This window comes from Ascaphus truei, chromosome 3 (genome assembly GCF_040206685.1).
Source record: "Ascaphus truei isolate aAscTru1 chromosome 3, aAscTru1.hap1, whole genome shotgun sequence".
Lineage (NCBI taxonomy): Eukaryota > Metazoa > Chordata > Amphibia > Anura > Ascaphidae > Ascaphus > Ascaphus truei.
In genome coordinates this window covers 435,249,915-435,273,521 of record NC_134485.1, presented here as the reverse complement: position 1 = coordinate 435,273,521, position 23,607 = coordinate 435,249,915, and the positions used below count along the sequence as shown (strand labels likewise).

General features: G+C 49.4%; 1 protein-coding gene across 1 annotated transcript in view; it reads left to right on the top strand.

Moving 5' to 3' along the window:
• Positions 1-214: 214 nt before the first annotated feature.
• LOC142491219 (butyrophilin-like protein 10) overlaps positions 215-23,607 on the top strand; it is a 71,645-nt gene continuing 48,252 nt past the window's right edge. Inside the window, exons 1-2 of the mRNA XM_075593486.1 lie at positions 215-333; positions 6,457-6,538. Coding sequence (XP_075449601.1) covers positions 6,487-6,538 — 52 coding nt within the window. The 5' untranslated portion in view covers positions 215-333; positions 6,457-6,486. The remainder of the gene's footprint in view (positions 334-6,456; positions 6,539-23,607) is intronic.

Below are 23,607 nucleotides of genomic sequence, written 5' to 3'. Positions count from 1 at the left end.
CACCATGTGACCCAGCAGGTTTGTAACAGAAAAGTAATGGCGCGCTTTCTGCCCTGCGCCACCGCACTGGACCTGGGAGCTCACACTCTTTGCCGCTGTAAGGCAGGGAGTGCTGGTGCCGGATGGCCCGTCGGTGTCATCATCCCATCACACCTGGGTGGCAGGAGACGGGCATGGAGCGTGGCAGCATCTCACTGGCTGCTGTCACCCGGCACTTATCAGACGCGGCTCCCCCGGGCAGACGCTGTATCCGTACACACCAGGGATCCGTGTCATTATCACCGTGAGCTTTCCGAGAGCCGACTCCACCGCTCCCCGCTCCCAGGGACTCAGGTAAGGGGATCCTTTTATTATAAAAGGGGGGGTTAACCCCTTCCGCGCCAGAGACGCAGCCAGCGCATGGCGCCTGCCGGACCCTCGTGCCTGGAAACAAACTGATAAACTTATGAGGTTTCTATTTCATTAAGTCTGGGTGCAAAATGTGGGCAGGGGCCGTGCAAGGAATAGCACCGGGTTTATAGGTGTGTGCGTGTGTTTGTGCGCGTGTGCGTGTGTTTGTGCGTGTGTGTGTGTGCGTATGTGCGTGTGCGTGTGTTTGTGCGTGTGTGTGTGTGCGTATGTGCGTGTGCGTGTGTTTGTGCGCGCACGTGTGTGCGTGATCCCAAATGGTAACTCTATGGGAATAAGGCAGTAAGCCAAATACTGTAGGTGTCAGTGCAGCGTCCCGTTGGTTAGATCAGGGGTGCGAGAATTTGGGGGGCGGGGCGCGGCGGTTACAGGGGTCCGCCGCTCTTCCCCAAAGATTTGAATTAAATGCCGGGGAGTGCGCGAGGCCTCTGTAACTCGCTTATCTTCTCTCCGAGGGCTTCGGGTGTCATCGCCATGACAACGCAGCGTCAAAATGATGCCTTGGGGTCATGTGACATCACTCATTTGACGCAGGATACCAAGTAGGGGGGGGGGGGGGGCATTGGGGCTGAGCAGGCAGGGGGGCGCGGGGCCAAACGTGTGCGCACCGTGGGGCTTCATCTTCATCACTGGCACATACAGAGATCATGTTTAGAGGGTGAGTAGGGGGGGGGAGTGGGTGAGTAGGGGGTGAGTAGGGGGGGTGGGTGAGTAGGGGGGTGGGTGAGTAGGGGGGGTGGGGGGAGTGGGCGAGTAGAGGGTGGGCGAGTAGGGGGAGCAGGGGGGGTGGGTGAGCAAGGGGGTGGGTGAGCAGTGGGGGGGTGGGTGAGTAGGGGGGCTGGGTGAGTAGGAGGGGTGGGTGAGTAGGGTGGGTGAGTAGGGGGAGCAGGGGGGGGTGGGTGAGTAGGGGGGCTGGTGAGTAGGGGGGCTGGTGAGTAGGGGGGCTGGGTGAGTAGGGTGGGGTGGGTGAGTAGGGGGTGTGGGGGGAGTGGGTGAGTAGGGGGAGCAGGGGGGGTGGGAGAGCCGGGTGGGGTGGGGGAGCAGGGGGTGGGTGAGTAGGGGGGCTGGGTGAGTAGGAGGGCTGGGTGAGTAGGGTGTCTGGGTGAGTAGGGGGGCTGGGTGAGCAGTAGGGGAGATGAGCAGTGGGGGGGAGTGGGTGAGTAGGGGGTGTGGGGGAGTGGGTGAGCAGGGGGGGTGGGTGAGCAGGGGTGTGGGTGAGCAGGGGTGTGGGTGAGCTAGGGGGGGTGGGTGAGCTAGGGGGGGTGGGTGAACAGCGGGGGTGTGGGTGAGCAGCGTGGGGGGGGGGGTGAGCAGGGGGGGTGGGTGTGGAGGGGGAGTGGGTGAGGAGGGGGAGTGGGTGAGCAGGGGGGGTCAGAAAAGTCAAATATTTTATATGCACAATGTTTAACCCCTTCCCTGCCAGAGCGGTCAGCAAAGCATTGCAGAGCTATATATTAACACGCAGAGCAATGTGTTGCAGAGCTATATATTAACACGCAGAGCAATGTGTTGCAGAGCTATATATTAACACGCAGAGCAATGTGTTGCAGAGCTATATATTAACACGCAGAGCAATGTGTTGCAGAGCTATATATTAACACGCAGAGCAATGTGTTGCAGAGCTATATATTAACACGCTGAGCAATGCATTGCAGAGAGCTATATATTAACACGCAGAGCAATGCGTTGCAGAGCTATATATTAACATGCAGAGCAACGTGTTGCAGAGCTATATATTAACACGCAGAGCAACGTGTTGCAGAGCTATATATTAACACGCAGAGCAACGTGTTGCAGAGCTATATATTAACACGCAGAGCAATGCGTTGCAGAGCTATATATTAACATACAGAGCAATGCGTTGCAGAGCTATATATTAACATGCAGAGCAAAGCGTTGCAGAGCTATATATTAACATGCAGAGCAATGCATTGCAGAGCTATATATTAACACGCAGAGCAATGCGTTGCAGAGCTATATATTAACACGCAGAGCAATGCGTTGCTGAGCTATATATTAACACGCAGAGCAACGCGTTGCTGAGCTACATATTAACACGCAGAGCAATGCATTGCAGAGCTATATATTAACATGCAGAGCAATGCGTTGCAGAGCTATATATTAACATGCAGAGCCATGCGTTGCAGGGCTATATATTAACACGCAGAGGAATGCGTTGCAGGGCTATATATTAACATGCAGAGCAACGCGTTGCTGAGCTATATATTAACATGCAGAGCAATGCGTTGCAGGGCTATATATTAGCATGCAGATCAATGCATTGCAGAGCTATATATTAACATGCAGAGCAATGCGTTGCAGAGCTATATATTAACACGCAGAGCAATGCGTTGCAGAGCTATATATTAACACGCAGAGCACTGCGTTGCAGTGCTATATATTAACACGCAGAGCAATGCGTTGCAGAGCTATATATTAACACACAGAGCAATGCGCTGCAGAGCTATATATTAACACGCAGAGCTATATATTAACAGGCAGAGCAACGCATCGCAGAGCTATATATTAACACAGAGCAATGCGTTGCAGAGCTATATATTAACACAGAGTAATGCGTTGCAGAGCTATATATTAACACACAGAGCAATGCGTTGCAGAGCTATATATTAACACGCAGAGCAATGCGTTGCAGAGCTATATATTAACACGCAGAGCAATGCGTTGCAGAGCTATATATTAACACACAGAGCAATGCGTTGCAGAGCTATATATTAACACGCAGAGCAATGCGTTGCAGAGCTATATATTAACACACAGAGCAATGCGTTGCAGAGCTATATATTAACACGCAGAGCAATGCGTTGCAGAGCTATATATTAACACACAGAGCAATGCGTTGCAGAGCTATATATTAACACGCAGAGCAATGCGTTGCAGAGCTATATATTAACACACAGAGCAATGCGTTGCAGAGCTATATATTAACATGCAGAGCAATGCGTTGCAGAGCTATATATTAACACACAGAGCAATGCGCTGCAGAGCTATATATTAACACGCAGAGCTATATATTAACAGGCAGAGCAACGCATCGCAGAGCTATATATTAACACAGAGCAATGCGTTGCAGAGCTATATATTAACACAGAGTAATGCGTTGCAGAGCTATATATTAACACACAGAGCAATGCGTTGCAGAGCTATATATTAACACACAGAGCAATGCGTTGCAGAGCTATATATTAACACGCAGAGCAATGCGTTGCAGAGCTATATATTAACACGCAGAGCAATGCGTTGCAGAGCTATATATTAACACACAGAGCAATGCGTTGCAGAGCTATATATTAACACGCAGAGCAATGCGTTGCAGAGCTATATATTAACACACAGAGCAATGCGTTGCAGAGCTATATATTAACACGCAGAGCAATGCGTTGCAGAGCTATATATTAACACACAGAGCAATGCGTTGCAGAGCTATATATTAACACGCAGAGCAATGCGTTGCAGAGCTATATATTAACATGCAGAGCAATGCGTTGCAGAGCTATATATTAACACGCAGAGCAATGCGTTGCAGACCCCTCTGCCACCTGTAACTTCTCACCCTCAAATGCCAGCACCTGATGCTCTTTATCCACTGCACTAACACACTAACACACTGATGTACACACACACTAACTCACTGATACACACACACACACACACACACACAAATATACTGATATGCACACATACTAACACACTGATGTGAAGCGCTATGTACACTAATGGCGCTATATAAATAAAGACATACATACATGTACACATTGATGTACACACACTAACGTACGCACACACTAACACACACACACACACACATGTACACACAGCACACACACTAACACACTGATGTACACACACTAAGACAGTTTAGTCGCCTGGACATCTCTCCACCAGGGTAAGCCCCTTACCCCTTCCCCTAAATTCTCCTAATACTAACGTTACTCCCTACCATAAAAACCTTAACCCCGTACCCAAAAACCCTTGACCCTAATCCCTAACCCGTCTCGTTAACCCGCTTCCCTGTACCAGAACACCTGAAATAAACTTCCCTTATTGGCGAGACGGGCGGCGGCCGAGTGTCCTGCGGTGTAGGGTGCGGCGGAGACTTGGTCATGGCGAGACGGGCGGCGGCCGAGTGTCCTGCGGTGTAGGGTGCGGCAGAGACTTGGTCATGGCGAGACGGGCGGCGGCCGAGTGTCCTGCGGTGTAGGGTGCGGTGGAGACTTGGTCATGGCGAGACGGGCGGCGGCCGAGTGTCCTGCGGTGTAGGGTGCGGCGGAGACTTGGTCATGGCGAGACGGGCGGCGGCCGAGTGTCCTGCGGTGTAGGGTGCGGCGGAGACTTGGTCATGGCGAGACGGGCGGCGGCCGAGTGTCCTGCGGTGTAGGGTGCGGCAGAGACTTGGTCATGGCGAGACGGGCGGCGGCCGAGTGTCCTGCGGTGTAGGGTGCGGTGGAGACTTGGTCATGGCGAGACGGGCGGCGGCCGAGTGTCCTGCGGTGTAGGGTGCGGCGGAGACTTGGTCATGGCGAGACGGGCGGCGGCCGAGTGTCCTGCGGTGTAGGGTGCGGTGGAGACTTGGTCCTGGCGAGACGGGCGGCGGCCGAGTGTCCTGCGGTGTAGTGTGCGGCAGAGACTTGGTCATGGCGAGACGGGCGGCGGCCGAGTGTCCTGCGGTGTAGTGTGCGGCAGAGACTTGGTCATGGCGAGACGGGCGGCGGCCGAGTGTCCTGCGGTGTAGTGTGCGGCAGAGACTTGGTCATGGCGAGACGGGCGGCGGCCGAGTGTCCTGCGGTGTAGGGTGCGGCGGAGACTTGGTCATGGCGAGACCGGCGGCCGAGTGTCCTGCGGTGTAGGGTGCGGCGGAGACTTGGTCCTGGCGAGACGGGCGGCGGCCGAGTGTCCTGCGGTGTAGGGTGCGGTGGAGACTTGGTCCTGGCGAGACCGGCGGCCGAGTGTCCTGCGGTGTAGGGTGCGGCGGAGACTTGGTCCTGGCGAGACGGGCGGCCGAGTGTCCTGCGGTGTAGGATGCGGCAGAGACTTGGTCATGGCGAGATGGGCGGCGGCTGAGTGTCCTGCGGTGTAGGGTGCGGCGGAGACTTGGTCCTGGCGAGACGGGCGGAGGCCGAGTGTTCTGCGGTGTAGGGTGCGACGGAGACCTGGTCATGGCGAGACGGGCGGAGGCAGAGTGTCCTGCGGTGTAGGGTGCGGCGGAGACTTGGTCCTGGCGAGACGGGCGGAGGCCGAGTGTCCTGCGGTGTAGGGTGCGGCAGAGATTTGGTCATGGCGAGACCGGCGGCCGAGTGTCCTGCGGTGTAGGGTGCGGCAGAGACTTGGTCATGGCGAGACCGGCGGCCGAGTGTCCTGCGGTGTAGGGTGCGGCAGAGACTTGGTCATGGCGAGACGGGCGGCGGCCGAGTGTCCTGCGGTGTAGGGTGCGGCAGAGACTTGGTCATGGCGAGACGGGCGGCGGCCGAGTGTCCTGCGGTGTAGGGTGCGGCAGAGATTTGGTCATGGCGAGACCGGCGGCCGAGTGTCCTGCGGTGTAGGGTGCGGCAGAGACTTGGTCATGGCGAGACGGGCGGCGGCCGAGTGTCCTGCGGTGTAGGGTGCGGCGGAGACTTGGTCATGGCGAGACGGGCGGAGGCCGAGTGTCCTGCGGTGTAGGGTGCGGCGGAGACTTGGTCATGGCGAGACGGGCGGCCAAGTGTCCTGCGGTGTAGGGTGTGGCGGAGATTTGATCATGGTGAGACGGACGGCAACCAAATGTCTGATTCCGCGCTAACACACCGATGTACACACACAGTACACACAAACACACAGACACTGGTACACATACTGTATAGTACACAGACTAACACACCTAAACACACACAGTACACACACAAAGGAATAGATACACATAGTATACATGATATATAGATTTGCCGTACTCCTGGCAGTGCCTCACCCTGTAATAACCACGGGCTCCTGTCCCCCGTTCTGTGTGTCTTGTAGATGATTATAAATACCCCATACCAATGAAACGTTTAATTGCAGGATAATTGCCGGTGCTGCCGTCTCCTCAGGATGGTGCTGCTGCTCACATCGCTCGTCCTGATACTCATTCTATACCAGGCAGGTGAGTAACCTGCTCCTTCCCGTCACTCTGCTTACGCCTCGTGCTGACACCAGGAGCCAAATCACCCAAACGGACCAGTCCCGGTCTTTATAGCATCAAGCTACATGTATCATTTTATTTATAGAGCCAACAGTGTATACTGCGCCTTACAGAGTTACAATACAAGGTAAATGAATGACAAATAATGGGGAAAAGTGCACAGGTAAGTGACAACATAAGGTAAAGTGAGATCCTGCCCCGATGAGCTTACAATCTAAAGTGTTATGTGGGGAGTCTTACAGACATAGTAGTAAAAGTGCAGCCAGGGGAGGTGAAGGGCAGGTGAAGGGGAGGTGAAGGGCAGGTGAAGGGGAGGTGAAGGAGAGGTGAAGGAGAGGTGAAGGGGAGGTGAAGGGCACCCGGAGGTCGGAGCAGAGGCATAAAACGTCTAATGAGAGGCGTCTTCTAAGAGGAGGATTTTCAGCTGGGCCTTGAATGTGGAAAGTGAAGGTGTGTGACGAATAGTGAGTGGAAGAGCGTTCTATAGGTAGGGAGAGAATAGTGAGTGGAAGAGCGTTCTATAGGTAGGGAGAGAATAGTGAGTGGAAGAGCGTTCTATAGGTAGGGAGAGAATAGTGAGTGGAAGAGCGTTCTATAGGTAGGGAAAGAATAGTGAGTGAAGAGCGTTCTATAGGTAGGGAGAGAATAGTGAGTGGAAGAGCGTTCTATAGGAAGGGAAAGAATAGTGAGTGAAGAGCGTTCTATAGGTAGGGAGAGAATAGTGAGTGGAAGAGCGTTCTATAGGTAGGGAGAGAATAGTGAGTGAAGAGCGTTCTATAGGTAGGGAGAGAATAGTGAGTGGAAGAGCATTCTCCAGGTAGGGAGAGAATAGTGAGTGGAAGAGCGTTCTATAGGTAGGGAGAGAATAGTGAGTGGAAGAGTGTTCTATAGGTAGGGAGGGAATAGTGAGTGGAAGAGCGTTCTATAGGTAGGGAGAGAATAGTGAGTGGAAGAGCAGTCTATAGGTAGGGAGAGTAGTGAGTGGAAGAGCGTTCTATAGGTAGGGACAGAAGTGTGAGGGGAAGAGCGTTATATAGGTAGGGAGAGAATAGTGAGTGGAAGAGCGGTTCTATAGGTAGGGAGAGAATAGTGAGTGGAAGAGCGGTTCTATAGGTAGGGAGAGAATAGTGAGTGGAAGAGCGGTTCTATAGGTAGGGAGAGAATAGTGAGTGGAAGAGCGGTTCTATAGGTACGGAGAGAATAGTGAGTGGAAGAGCATTCTATAGGTAGGGACAGAATAGTAAGTGGAAGAGCGTTCTATAGGTAGGGACAGAATAGTAAGTGGAAGAGCATTCTATATGTAGGGAGAGAATAGTGAGTGGAAGAGCGTTCTATAGGTAGGGAGAGAATAGTGAGTGGAAGAGCGTTCTATAGGTTGGGAGAGAATAGTAAGTGGAAGAGCGTTCTATAGGTAGGGAGAGAATAGTGAGTGGAAGAGCGTTCTATAGGTAGGGAGAGAATAGTGAGTGGAAGAGCGTTCTATAGGTTGGGAGAGAATAGTGAGTGGAAGAGCGTTCTATAGGTAGGGAGGGAATCGTGTGTGGAAGAGCGTTCTATAGGTAGGGAGAGAATAGTGAGTGGAAGAGCGTTCTATAGGTAGGGAGAGAATAGTGAGTGGAAGAGCGTTCTATAGGTAGGGAGAGAATAGTGAGTTGAAGAGCGTTCTATAGGTAGGGTGAGAATAGTGAGAGAGGCTTAAGATGGGAGAGGGCTTTGGAGGTAAAAAGGTGCAAAGAGGAAACGGTCTTGGGATGAGCGTAGGAGACGAGTAGGGGTGTAATGAGGGATCGGAGGAGATCCCCTCTCAAGAAATATGGAGTTACAGAAACAGTGTCGCCGACAGCTTTCCGTGGTCCAGGACTAGAGTTTGCACCGGTGTGCCCATATCCCTCTCTTAGGCCCGTTCTATACTGCATGCGGCCGTGCGAACGCGCGTGCACGTGCCGCATGCTTTTCCCTGTTATAGAGCCGGGAGCTACAGGTACTGTGTATGTGTGTGTATATATGTGAGTATATGGTGTGCATGGGTTTATGAGTGAAGGAAGTCCTAAATAAGATTTTTTTTTTCTTTAAAAAATCTTAATATTTTTATTTTTTTAGTTGTGCAATCATTGACACACACACACACACACACACACACACACACACATCCACACATACACTATCCTGGAACCAGGGTCACGTGTGATGAGTGAACAGCTCCAGTTAGCTTTAACTCAGCCCCCTTTCCAAAGCACACCAAGTCCTGCTACGTTTTCTTCACTTTATTAGAAAAGGAGTCAATATATACAGGCACTTGTGGATGGTGTGTAGTGTAGCTTTATAATTAGAGGCAGGTAAAAAGGATTAGGCCTTGCTGGGTGGAGTAACATAGAAGGGTACCACTCTGCCAGTGTCAGGAAGTAAAAGAAAGTGGGTACTGCTTGTAACACAGGAATAGGGTAAGGCTAAACGGTCAGCATGGATAGGGAGGAATGGAAAAGCCCATTAACTAGGAGGACTGGAGATGTTGCCAGGGCAACCAGGGGTGCGATAGACTAGAGGGGAAAAGGCAACATTGTAATAAATCACACAGGCACAGTGTGTGTGTGTTCAGAGCCAATACATGCAGCTGAAACTAAGGAACTGACAGGCAGAAGCTGCAAAGGAGGGGGGGGGGGGTGAACTGAGATATGATTCTTGTTCCAGGACACACACATACATTCAGCGCCGGTAGCGGCGCAAAAAGATGATTTTCCCCGTCTTCGCCGCTGTCTGTCGGCTCCCCGCTCCCTGCCGTGCGCGCGCGCGCGGCCCTTGTATACAAGGGCTGACTAACCTCAGCCATCTATATCTGCCGTGCGCACGCACGGCGTAGCACGCACCCGGCACTATAGAACGGTCCTTACACACCTCTCCACTCCACTCACCCTCCACCCCTTTAATCTCACTATCCTCACTCAATCACCCCTCCTCTCACTCTCCCATACTCCTCTAAACCCCCCTTTCAGCCCTTCCTCTCACTCAATTCCCCCTCCACTCACTCACCTCTCCCATTCAATGTCCCCCTCTCTCACACTCCCCCTCCCTATAACTCAAAAACTCCACCTTTCTCATGTCCCATCTCTCACTCCATCCCTCTCACTCAAACCCCCCTTCTCTGATTAAATCCCCCCTCACACTCCACCCCCCTCCTTTCATACACCATAATTCCCCCCCTCCTCACACTCCATCCCACCCCCCTCCTCACGCTCCATCCCACCCCCCTTCTCACGCTCCATCCCACCTCCCTCTCACGCTCCATCCCACCTCCCTCTCACGCTCCATCCCACCTCCCTCTCACGCTCCATCCCACCTCCTTCGCACGCTCCATCCCCTCCCCCTCGCACGCTCCATCCCCTCCCCCTCGCACGCTCCATCCCCTCCCCCTCGCACGCTCCATCCCCTCCCCCTCGCACGCTCCATCCCCTCCCCCTCGCACGCTCCATCCTCTCCCCCCTCGCACGCTCCATCCTCTCCCCCCTCGCACGCTCCATCCTCTCCCCCCTCGCACGCTCCATCCTCTCCCCCCTCGCACGCTCCATCCTCTCCCCCCTCGCACGCTCCATCCTCTCCCCCCTCGCACGCTCCATCCTCTCCCCCCTCGCACACTCCATCCTCTCCCCCCTCGCACACTCCATCCTCTCCCCCCTCGCACACTCCATCCTCTCCCCCCTCGCACACTCCATCCTCTCCCCCCTCGCACACTCCATCCTCTCCCCCCTCGCACACTCCATCCTCTCCCCCCTCGCACACTCCATCCTCTCCCCCCTCTCACACTCCATCCTCTCCCCCCTCTCACACTCCATCCTCTCCCCCCTCTCACACTCCATCCTCTCCCCCCTCTCACACTCCATCCTCTCCCCCCTCGCACACTCCATCCTCTCCCCCCTCTCACACTCCATCCTCTCCCCCCTCTCACACTCCATCCTCTCCCCCCTCTCACACTCCATCCTCTCCCCCCTCTCACACTCCATCCTCTCCCCCCTCTCACACTTCATCCTCTCCCCCCTCGCACACTCCATCCTCTCCCCCCTCGCACACTCCATCCTCTCCCCCCTCGCACACTCCATCCTCTCCCCCCTCTCACACTCCATCCTCTCCCCCCTCATCCCATAGCAATTAGAAAGCACACAGCAGGAGGGATACAGGGTGGTAGTTAGTAAGGCACTTAGGGCCTAATTGTTGTGAATACTGTAGGTGTGATGACTGCACGCTTAAAGAAAGAGAGGAAAGTGCCAGAGGCCAGGGAGCTTCCCAGCTCCTCTACTCAGACTCTTTCCACGTGTTTAGTGCAACATAGGAAGGGGTATGTGTGACGGTGAGGTGGAGGGCTGTGTGACGGTGAGGTGGAGGGCTGTGTGACGGTGAGGTGGAGGGCTGTGTGACGGTGAGGTGGAGGGCTGTGTGACGGTGAGGTGGAGGGCTGTGTGACGGTGAGGTGGAGGGCTGTGTGACGGTGAGGTGGAGGGCCGTGTGACGGTGAGGTGGAGGGCCGTGTGACGGTGAGGTGGAGGGCCGTGTGACGGTGAGGTGGAGGGCCGTGTGACGGTGAGGTGGAGGGCCGTGTGACGGTGAGGTGGAGGGCCGTGTGACGGTGAGGTGGAGGGCTGTGTGACGGTGAGGTGGAGGGCTGTGTGACGGTGAGGTGGAGGGCTGTGTGACGGTGAGGTGGAGGGCTGTGTGACGGTGAGGTGGAGGGCTGTGTGACGGTGAGGTGGAGGGCTGTGTGACGGTGAGGTGGAGGGTATGTGTGACGGTGAGGTGGAGGGCTGTGTGACGGTGAGGTGGAGGGCTGTGTGACGGTGAGGTGGAGGGCTGTGTGACGGTGAGGTGGAGGGCTGTGTGACGGTGAGGTGGAGGGCTGTGTGACGGTGAGGTGGAGGGTATGTGTGACGGTGAGGTGGAGGGCTGTGTGACGGTGAGGTGGAGGGCTGTGTGACGGTGAGGTGGAGGGCTGTGTGACGGTGAGGTGGAGGGCTGTGTGACGGTGAGGTGGAGGGCTGTGTGACGGTGAGGTGGAGGGCTGTGTGACGGTGAGGTGGAGGGCTGTGTGACGGTGAGGTGGAGGGCTGTGTGACGGTGAGGTGGAGGGCTGTGTGACGGTGAGGTGGAGGGCCGTGTGACGGTGAGGTGGAGGGCCGTGTGACGGTGAGGTGGAGGGCCGTGTGACGGTGAGGTGGAGGGCCGTGTGACGGTGAGGTGGAGGGCCGTGTGACGGTGAGGTGGAGGGCCGTGTGACGGTGAGGTGGAGGGCCGTGTGACGGTGAGGTGGAGGGCCGTGTGACGGTGAGGTGGAGGGCCGTGTGACGGTGAGGTGGAGGGCCGTGTGACGGTGAGGTGGAGGGCTGTGTGACGGTGAGGTGGAGGGCTGTGTGACGGTGAGGTGGAGGGCTGTGTGACGGTGAGGTGGAGGGCTGTGTGACGGTGAGGTGGAGGGCTGTGTGACGGTGAGGTGGAGGGCTGTGTGACGGTGAGGTGGAGGGTATGTGTGACGGTGAGGTGGAGGGCTGTGTGACGGTGAGGTGGAGGGCTGTGTGACGGTGAGGTGGAGGGCTGTGTGACGGTGAGGTGGAGGGCTGTGTGACGGTGAGGTGGAGGGCTGTGTGACGGTGAGGTGGAGGGCTGTGTGACGGTGAGGTGGAGGGCTGTGTGACGGTGAGGTGGAGGGCTGTGTGACGGTGAGGTGGAGGGCTGTGTGACGGTGAGGTGGAGGGCTGTGTGACGGTGAGGTGGAGGGCTGTGTGACGGTGAGGTGGAGGGCTGTGTGACGGTGAGGTGGAGGGCTGTGTGACGGTGAGGTGGAGGGCTGTGTGACGGTGAGGTGGAGGGCTGTGTGACGGTGAGGTGGAGGGCTGTGTGACGGTGAGGTGGAGGGCTGTGTGACGGTGAGGTGGAGGGCTGTGTGACGGTGAGGTGGAGGGCTGTGTGACGGTGAGGTGGAGGGCTGTGTGACGGTGAGGTGGAGGGCTGTGTGACGGTGAGGTGGAGGGCTGTGTGACGGTGAGGTGGAGGGCCGTGTGACGGTGAGGTGGAGTGCTGTCCTCCCGTGACAGTATGTTAGCAATGTTGCGAAGGAAGAGACGGCAAGATTTAGTAACAGTGTTTATATGTGCGCAGAAGGAAATGGAGGGGTTGAATGCACCCCTAGGCAGCGTGCTTGCGAGGCTGGATGGACAGTAATGTTACTGACTGTAATGGAGAAGGAGACAGTGGGGAAAAGGGGTGATACAGGCACACAGACGAAGGATATAGCATTTTAATGTGCCAAACAAACCAACATTTCGGCTGTAAATCACAGCCTCCGTCAGGGTGAGGGCTACAGTTCAGGGACAATGGGACCTTGTTTGGAAGGGTATATGCGAAACTCTGTAACTGGAAAGAAGGAGGCAAAGGTAGATGAAGGAGGATTGCCAAAGAGGGGTGTGGAAGGGACAGAGGGGATTTATTTCTGGATACCTTTCACCTTGTGCTTGTAATAATCGGAAGTCTTGGGGTGTAAATGAAGGAGTGGAGCATGGTGTGGCAGGAGGTCAAAGAGTGGTGGCGTGGGTGAGATTTCTGCCTGTTTTATAGGAGAGGTGAAGTACTGTAACCCTGTTTGGGAAGAAAAAGAGCAGAGTTAGCGTACAGGAGGCGAACGCACTGGTCAAGTGAGGAGAGGAGGCGGGGACGGCGTTGTGCGCTGTGACCGCGCTGTTTGGGTCAGTGGAGAACGGTAGTAAAGAAAAGTTCAATTTTAGTGTGAGAAAGTGAGATGCGGTTATGGTCAGAGCGGGAAAGGAGAGATGGGAAAATTGGATGAGGATCAGTTTTTTTTGTCGCGCTAAGGTAAAGGAAATGTCTGTCCTTGTGGGTGCTGGAAGCAGCCCATTGGTGGAGACCAAAGGAGGAAGTGAGAGTTCCCCGACTCCAGGTCAGGGGTGACATGATCCACTCCTGGTTTCTATTCCATTTGCTGCTCTGCTTTAATAGAGTAATATCTAAAGACCGGGCTGGATCATTGCATTTCAAATCCCAGTGTAAAAGTCGGCAGTCCCTAAAGTTAGCCATTGAAGCAGGGGCTGTTAACCCCTTCTGTCTCATACACCGATGTCTGTGTCCTGGGCTGAAGAACGAGGTGAAGGAGACTCCCAGATAAAACCAGTGCAGAAACGGCACCAGATAAAGCATGTGAAGGAATCCTACGGGGAGCAACGGGGGGCTTTCCTATGCAAAACCAGATTTATCAGTCGGGAGACTTTAGCAAATGATCCCCATTATGTCGGCAAAAGTGTGTATATACGGCGTTAATAAACGCTCTGAGAAATAAAACCGGGAATACAGAATAAGTAAAACGGCAAAAATAAAAATGAAGTTCTAAGCAGCGCAGGAGAACAGAACTAAATTAGGCCCAGATCAGAGATCCGTTATCGACTTAAAGCGTCAACGGTATCTTCAAAGCTTAGTAACGCAATGTTAATTGTTTAACTAGAGCTTTGCAGCAACGACAACGGACGTTACTGCTAATTATATGCAAAAGAGGCAGCCCCCCTTGCAACGCAAATCCACAGCGCTCCGTTTCCGTGAATGCAGGGATTTAACGTGGCGTTGGGTCAGAGCTAAACCTGCCGTTACTCACTTCCAGACCCCCAAATAGGTCTGTTACTGGTAGGGTGACCAGTCATCCCGGTTTAGCCAGGCCAGTCCTTTTTTTTTTTATATAAAATGTCCCGAAACTTGAGTAAATGTCCCATTTTTTAGAAAGTGTTCCGGCCGCGCATGCGAGCGCCCATCGCTCATGCGCAATCAGCACTTTCCGGATGCACGATGGGTGCTCGCGGGTCAGGCTATACCGTCATCCTAGTTGCAGGGTACCCGTATGGATGAGAGCAACACCACACTTAGGTGTGATTTAACTAAGCTGCCGATCGATCCGTTCTCCTGTAATCGATCACCAAAGATTCGGCTCGGGGGGCTCACTAAATAACGGTCAGTGCTGCAGAAGAGGACCCAGATCAAAGTTCTGTGTGGACAATCATATGACCAGGCAGTCACTAGATACAATTGGTGCACTGCTAGAGAGAGGGCAAAAGGGGATGTGACTTTGTAAATGGTTGCTATAGAAACAAAAATGCTTGTTGCACTACAATACGTTAATGTCTTTTAAAAAAATTCAAATAAAATGCTACAAGTATTTTCTCCTAGTGCAGAACAGATTTATTAAAATAAAATAAAAAAAACACACGTAGGATATTGCTTGAACTGCAGCTTTAAACGTTATATCCCACTTATTCAGGGCCTGGTGGGAGTATCGCCACCTATTGGTGGGACTGGCTTAACGCCATGTTAACGCCAAGTTAACACAAGGCAGTGCTAGCGTCACATGGCGGTGAATGAAACAGCGGCCATTGCTTTTGCATATAATTAGTTCTGTGGATATGCGCTAACCTCGGGGAACATAGCGTCCCGTTACTAGCACGGAGGGAACAGAACCGGGGATCTGGGCCAGGTTCTGGTCTGTTACAGCTCCATCTGCCCTCGGACAGGGATCCTGCACACCCGGAGATGCCCTTCATGAGATGCTCTGCATGGTATTACATCGCTCTGCGTGGTATTATATCCCTCTGCGTGGTATTACATCGCTCTGCGTGGTATTACATCGCTCTGCGTGGTATTACATCGCTCTGCGTGGTATTACATCGCTCTGCGTGGTATTACATCGCTCTGCGTGGTATTACATCGCTCTGCGTGGTATTACATCGCTCTGCGTGGTATTACAACGCTCTGCGTGGTATTACAACGCTCTGCATGGTATTACATCACTCTGCGTGGTATATCGCTCTGCTTGGTATTACAGCGCTCTACATATAGCTCTCTGCGTGGTATTACATCGCTCTGCATATTATTATAGCGTTCTGCGTGGTATTATAGCACTCTGTGTGGTAGTATATCGCTCTGCGTGGTATTATATCTCTGTGCGGGGTTAGTATATCGCTGTGTGTGGTAGTATAGCGCTCTGCGAGGTAGTATAGCGCTGTGTGTGGTAGTATAGCGCTCTGCGAGGTAGTATAGCGCTGTGTGTGGTAGTATAGCGCTCTGCATGGTAGTATAGCGCTGTGCGTGGTAGTATAGCGCTGTGCGTGGTAATATAGTGCTCTGCGTGGTATTACATCACTCTGCGTGGTATTACATCGCTCTGCGTGGTATTACATCGCTCTGCGTGGTATTACATCGCTCTGCATGGTATATCGCTCTGCGTGGTATTACAGCGCTCTACATATAGCTTTCTGCGTGGTATTACAACGCTCTGCGTGGTATTATAGCGCTCTGCATATTATTATAGCACTCTGCGTGGTATTATATCGCTCTGCGTGGTATTATATATCTGTGCGTGGTATTATATCTCTGTGCGTGGTAGTATAGCGCTGTGCGTGGTAGTATAGCGCTCTGCGTGGTATTACATCGCGCTGCGTGGTATTACATCGCGCTGCGTGGTATTACATCGCGCTCTGCGTTGTATTACATCGCTCTGCGTGGTATTACATCGCTCTGCGTGGTATTACATCGCTCTGCGTGGTATTACATCGCTCTGCGTGGTATTACATCGCGCTGCGTGGTATTACATCGCTCTGCGTGGTATTACATCGCTCTGCGTGGTATTACATCGCTGTAGGAGGACGTGCGTAGAGGTATGCAAGGGAGACTTGATAAGGTGACATTAAATAAGGCTTTTATTGCGCCTGTTTCCTTAACACAGAAAAACATATGCAAATAAGCCAAACAAAAACCTATCTCCGCTTTGGAGACTATCTACACATGTAGCTCAGCCCTCTCTGACTGGGTTGGTTAGCTAAGCTATTCACCAGCCCCAAAATATAAACATATATACAGATACATAACAGTTCCAAAAGAAAGTCTTATCTGTCTCTCTGGAAGCTGTAGTGGGGAAGGCTTCTCTCTTTCTTGGGTTGCTGCCTTTTCTCAGGTTCTGTCAGCATTCAGGTTTAGAGGTGTTTTCCCCTGTGTCTTGCAAGCAGCTCTGTTGTTTCTTCTGGCAGGCTCAAGACATCTGTCCCCACGGTCAGTCTCACAAGTTGTGCGACTCAGGAACAATCTCCCTTCCTGTCTCAAAAGACAGGCTTTTCTAAGAAGCTAATCAAGCAGGTGGTGTTGGATAATTGACTACCAGCAGTTAACCACCACACTGCTGGATTAGAGGCACATTTCCTGAACAGGGATAACTCCCCTGTTACAATCGCTCTGCATATTATTATAGCATTCTGCGTGGTATTATAGCACTGTGCGTGGTATTATATCGCTCTGCATATTATTATATCGCTCTGCGTGGTATTATATCGCTGTGCGTGGTATTATAGCGCTCCGCGTGGTATTACATCGCTTTGCGTGGTATATCGCTCTGCGTGGCATTATATCGCTGTGTGGTATTATATATTTACATGTTATTATTATACCTCTGCATGTTGTTATATATTTACATGTTATTATTATACCTTTGCATGTTGTTATATATTTACATGTTATTATACCTCTGCATGTTATTATATATTTACATGGGAAGGAATATGTTATATCTATCGCGCTTGGCCCCAAGTCACACCAAACAGAAGGATATAAAGCAGCCAGATGGAAGTATATGTCCACTAGAGCCCTCCTCGTATAGGGAGTCAAATCATGTAAAAATAATTTTTAAAACAAACACCGTGTAATACAGTAAATCACATTAACACAAAAACAGTGACACCACTAACAAACACTTAAAACTAACAAATGCTGAGACAAACAGATGACTGAAAAGTAAAACAGGCATTTAATACAATAACTGATAGTTCAGTACAACTAAAAACACACAATGTGAGAAGTCCCTCTGGTATCCTGTAGCTAGCTGGAATGCCCGCTTACCGGAGCCCAGCTGGTATCAGGCAGAGGATAATTGGAGAGTATCCCCTCTCATGCGACACCGGTGTAACGCCTGCCCGTCTCCTAGGCGTCTGCCACGTGTGATCGTCTGGCTGCCGGGGAGTCAGTGGATGTAGCAGCTATCCAGGCTTCACAGGGGCAGAGTAAGCGGTTTAGGCTTCTTCCCTCTGTCCTCCGTGGTGTAGACATGCGCAGAAGCGCTCGGCGTCAGAGGAAATACCCCGCAATAACACCAGCTCCTCGCGGTGAAGTGGGGAGCTAATGGCGGCAAATTCAAAAGTGCTCCAGTGAGGGAGCTGCACAGCACGGCTTGCGGGGAACAGTTTGCGTGTTATTATATCTCTGTGTGTTATTATGTCTCTCTGCGTGTTATTATGTCTCTCTGCGTGTTATTATATCTCTCTGCGTGTTATTATATCTCTCTGCGTGTTATTATATCTCTCTGCGTGTTATTATATCTCTCTGCGTGTTATTATATCTCTCTGCGTGTTATTATATCTCCCTGGGTGTTATTATATCTCTCTGCGTGTTATTATATCTCTCTGCGTGTTATTATATCTCTCTGCCTGTTATTATATCTCCCTGGGTGTTATTATATCTCCCTGGGTGTTATTATATCTCTCTGCGTGTTATTATATCTCTCTGCGTGTTATTATATCTCTCTGCGTGTTATTATATCTCCCTGGGTGTTATTATATCTCTCTGCGTGTTATTATATCTCTCTGCGTGTTATTATATCTCTCTGCGTGTTATTATATCTCCCTGGGTGTTATTATATCTCTCTGTGTGTTATTATATCTCTCTGCGTGTTATTATATCTCTCTGCGTGTTATTATATCTCCCTGGGTGTTATTATATCTCTCTGTGCGTTATTATATCTCTCTGTGTGTTATTATATCTCTCTGTGTGTTATTATATCTCTGTGTGTTATTATATCTCTCTGCGTGTTATTATATCTCTCTGCGTGTTATTATATCTCTCTGTGTGTTATTATATCTCTCTGCGTGTTATTATATATCTCTGCATGTTATTATATCTCTCTGCGTGTTATTATATCTCTCTGCGTGTTATTATATCTCTCTGCGTGTTATTATATCTCTCTGCCTGTTATTATATCTCTCTGCGTGTTATTATATCTCTCTGTGTGTTATTATATCTCTCTGCGTGTTATTTTATCTCTCTGCATGTTATTATATCTCTCTGCCTGTTATTATATCTCTCTGCGTGTTATTATATCTCTGTGCGTTATTATATCTATCTGCGTGTTATTATATCTCTGCGTGTTGTTATATCTCTCTGCATGTTATTATATCTCTCTGCATGTTATTATATCTCTGCGTGTTGTTATATCTCTCTGCATGTTATTATATCTCTGCGTGTTGTTATATCTCTCTGCGTGTTGTTATATCTCTGTATGTTATTATATATCTCTACGTGTTATTATATCTCTCTGCGTGTTGTTATATCTCTGCATGTTATTATATCTCTCTGCGTGTTATCATATCTCTCTGCGTGTTATTATATCTCACTGCGTGTTATTATATCTCTCTGCGTGTTATTATATCTCTCTGCGTGTTATTATATGTCTCTGCATGTTATTATATCTCTCTGCGTGTTATTATATCTCTCTGCCTGTTATTATATCTCTCTGCTTGTTATTATATCTCTGTGCGTTATTATATCTCTCTGCGTGTTATTATATCTCTGCGTGTTGTTATATCTCTCTGCATGTTATTATATCTCTGCGTGTTGTTATATCTCTCTGCATGTTATTATATCTCTGCGTGTTGTTATATCTCTCTGCGTGTTGTTATATCTCTGCATGTTATTATATATCTCTACGTGTTATTATATCTCTCTGCGTGTTGTTATATCTCTGCATGTTATTATATCTCTCTGCGTGTTATCATATCTCTCTGCGTGTTATTATATCTCACTGCGTGTTATTATATCTCTCTGCGTGTTATTATATCTCTCTGCGTGTTATTATATCTCTCTGCATGTTATTATATCTCTCTGTGTGTTATTATATCTCTCTGCCTGTTATTATATCTCTCTGCTTGTTATTATATCTCTGTGCGTTATTATATCTCTCTGCGTGTTATTATATCTCTGCGTGTTGTTATATCTCTCTGCATGTTATTATATCTCTGCGTGTTGTTATATCTCTCTGCGTGTTGTTATATCTCTGCATGTTATTATATATCTCTACGTGTTATTATATCTCTCTGCGTGTTGTTATATCTCTGCATGTTATTATATCTCTCTGCGTGTTATCATATCTCTCTGCATGTTATTATATCTCACTGCGTGTTATTATATCTCTCTGCGTGTTATTATATCTCTCTGCGTGTTATTATATCTCTCTGCATGTTATTATATCTCTCTGCGTGTTATTATATCTCTCTGCGTGTTATTATATCTCTCTGCGTGTTGTTATATCTCTCTGTGTTATTATATCTCTGCGTGTTATTATATCGCTCTGCTTGTTATAATATCTCTCTGCGTGTTATTATATCTCTCTGCGTGTTTTTATATCTCTCTGCGTGTTGTTATATCTCTCTATGTGTTATTATATCTCTCTGCATGTTAATATATATCTCTCTGCGTGTTGTTATATCTCTCTGCGTGTTGTTATTATATTGCTCTGCTTGTTGTTATTATATCCCTCTGCTTGTTGTTATTATATCTCTCTGCATGTTGTTATTATATCTCTGCGTGTTATTATATCTCTCTGAGTGTTATTATATCTCTCTGAGTGTTATTATATCGCTCTGCTTGTTATTATATCTCTGTGCGTTATTATATCTCTCTGCGTGTTATTATATCTCTGCGTGTTGTTATATCTCTCTGCATGTTATTATATCTCTGCGTGTTGTTATATCTCTCTGCGTGTTGTTATATCTCTGCATGTTATTATATATCTCTACGTGTTATTATATCTCTCTGCGTGTTGTTATATCTCTGCATGTTATTATATCTCTCTGCGTGTTATCATATCTCTCTGCATGTTATTATATCTCACTGCGTGTTATTATATCTCTCTGCGTGTTATTATATCTCTCTGCGTGTTATTATATCTCTCTGCATGTTATTATATCTCTCTGCGTGTTATTATATCTCTCTGCGTGTTATTATATCTCTCTGCGTGTTGTTATATCTCTCTGTGTTATTATATCTCTGCGTGTTATTATATCGCTCTGCTTGTTATAATATCTCTCTGCGTGTTATTATATCTCTCTGCGTGTTTTTATATCTCTCTGCGTGTTGTTATATCTCTCTATGTGTTATTATATCTCTCTGCATGTTAATATATATCTCTCTGCGTGTTGTTATATCTCTCTGCGTGTTGTTATTATATTGCTCTGCTTGTTGTTATTATATCCCTCTGCTTGTTGTTATTATATCTCTCTGCATGTTGTTATTATATCTCTGCGTGTTATTATATCTCTCTGAGTGTTATTATATCTCTCTGAGTGTTATTATATCGCTCTGCGTGTTATTATATCGCTCTGCGTGTTACTATATCGCTCTGCGTGTTACTATATCGCTCTGCGTGTTATTATATCGCTCTGCGTGTTATTATATCTCTCTGCGTGTTATTATATCGCTCTGCGTGTTACTATATCGCTCTGCGTGTTATTATATCTCTCTGCGTGTTATTATATCGCTCTGCGTGTTACTATATCGCTCTGTGTGTTATTATATATCTCTGCGTGTTATTATATCGCTCTGCGTGTTACTATATCGCTCTGCGTGTTATTATATCTCTCTGCGTGTTATTATATCGCTCTGCGTGTTACTATATCGCTCTGCGTGTTATTATATCTCTCTGCGTGTTATTATATCGCTCTGCGTGTTACTATATCGCTCTGTGTGTTATTATATCGCTCTGCGGTGCATTGCTGGCCCCTCTGGCTGGGGTTTGAACGATCAGATTTACACTTAGCTTGTGGAGCCAACAGGGCACTGGTACATTTAGCATGTTTTGAGCATGTCTTTAGAATGTTCTCAGCATGCTCCGGTGAGAGTTTTGAAGCTTCTTGCTTTGTAATGACACACAAAATATAAATACAAAATATGCAAAAAATATGATTCATATCAGTAAATAATTATATAGTGGGGGAGGGTGAGACAGAAACATTACTTGTTCCTACATTACTATTACTAGAAGTTATTTTACTATATAAAAGGGTTCAGTTACTGTATACTGTGAAATAATCAACGTGAGTTAGAAAGTAAGATTGCGCTTACAGTGCCGGTGACAGCAACGTCGCGTTAAGACAAATGCATTGCCGCCGTCGCGTGCGCTTATAGTAAGGGCGGCATGGCGCCTTGGCCGCGATCGCTGGAAGTCATCTCAATTTGATTTTTCCAGCGACCGTAGCCTGACTTCGCCGTCCGTATTAGCGTAGCCTTATACCTCAGTATGAGCTACGTCCGCGGTGCGCAAACTGGGAGCGCAAGATTATTCAGGGGGGCCGCGGGTTGTTGCAGGGGTCCCACGCTCTTCCCCCAAGGCATTTAAATTAATGCCGGGGGGATCGCGTTAGGCCTCTGCAACTTCACTTACCATCTCTTCGGCGATGCGTCGCCATGGCAAATGACGCCGCAGGGTCATATGACGTCACTTTGGCATGGCAACATGACATCACGTGACCCCGTGGCGTCATTTGAAGCGGGAGCCGAAGAGAAGGTAAGAGAGGGGTGGCGCAAGCAGGGAGGGAAGCAGGATGGGCGGCGCGAGCAGAAAACATTGCGCAGCGCTGAGCTACGTAATGCCCGTATCTCTGGTTTGCAGCTAAAGTATGTATGTATGTATGTCTTTATTTATATAGCGCCATTAAAGTACATAGCCCCTCACAGCAGTAATACACGGGACAATCATATAAATAACAAATAATACAAATAACAGATCATGGGAATAAGCGCTTCAGACATAAAAAATGACATTTAGGAAGAGGAGCCCCTGCCCTGAAGAGCTTACAATCTAATTGCTGTAATGTCTGTCACACGTTGGCACATGTGCCCATAGTTATGAAGTCATTGATTACAGGGGTAAACACTTTTGAAACCATTAAGTGAACAACAGCAAATATGATACTTAATCTCCCAAATGAATAGATTCTTCACTCTAATTAAATAACCTTCAGCACTAATTAATAGTCGTGGAAAGTGTCCCAGTTTAATAAAACCACCTAAGTAGCTTCCAAAGGAAGTATTTCCCCTGTGTAATTGTGTACGCAGGGTACCGGCACGTGCAGTTAATGGCGTCTTTAGGTGACCGAGCGCTGATCCGGAGATGAGGGATCCTAACACCCACCACAGTGATTCATTAAATGAAGAAGGTGCCCCCTATCACTTAAATCAGGCCCGCACAGTCATGGAGACATTTAAGCTGTGACATTGTTCTGTTCTGCCACAATAAAACACCTTCAATGTCCCCCTGACTCTGGGACAGTGTCAGTTAATGTTATGCTCCTTATTAACTTTTTTAGTCCTGGGAGGGAAAGATTGTTTATCTCTGAAGGTCTCAAAGGCTTTAATCCCATCAGTGCCAGAGACGTTATCCTGTGTGATGTATTGTATCCTCTTCTACAAATATACATATGTATATACTGTGAACAATTCAGAATTCCTCTGCTCTGCTCCACCTATCACATGGGGCAATAAGGAATAAGAGACTGGATATTCTGGCCCTCCATCCCCTTGTAACTAAGGGGTAGGGTCAGTCAGGTTAACTCACTCCCTTTTAGATGCACACTGAGTCCTTCTTTCTTTTTGTTCTTTTATTGTAAAACAAACATTGACAACAGATGAGGGGAACTGTGGGTGAGAGGCATATGTGGGGGATAGGTAAATTAATAATGCCTTGTATGGGAGAGGCAGTGAGGTGTGTACTCACAGACTGCTGGATCCAAAAGGAAGTGAGCTAGTCTGTGCACACAGGATATAGCCAGGACTAACTATATAACCAGGGTTGCTGGGAGGACCAACAGGAGGGGGGGGGGGGGGGTCTGTGCAATAGTTGCTTGGCAACAGACAAACCAGGGAGGGAAGGATACATTTGTTGCAATGTTACACTGAACAGG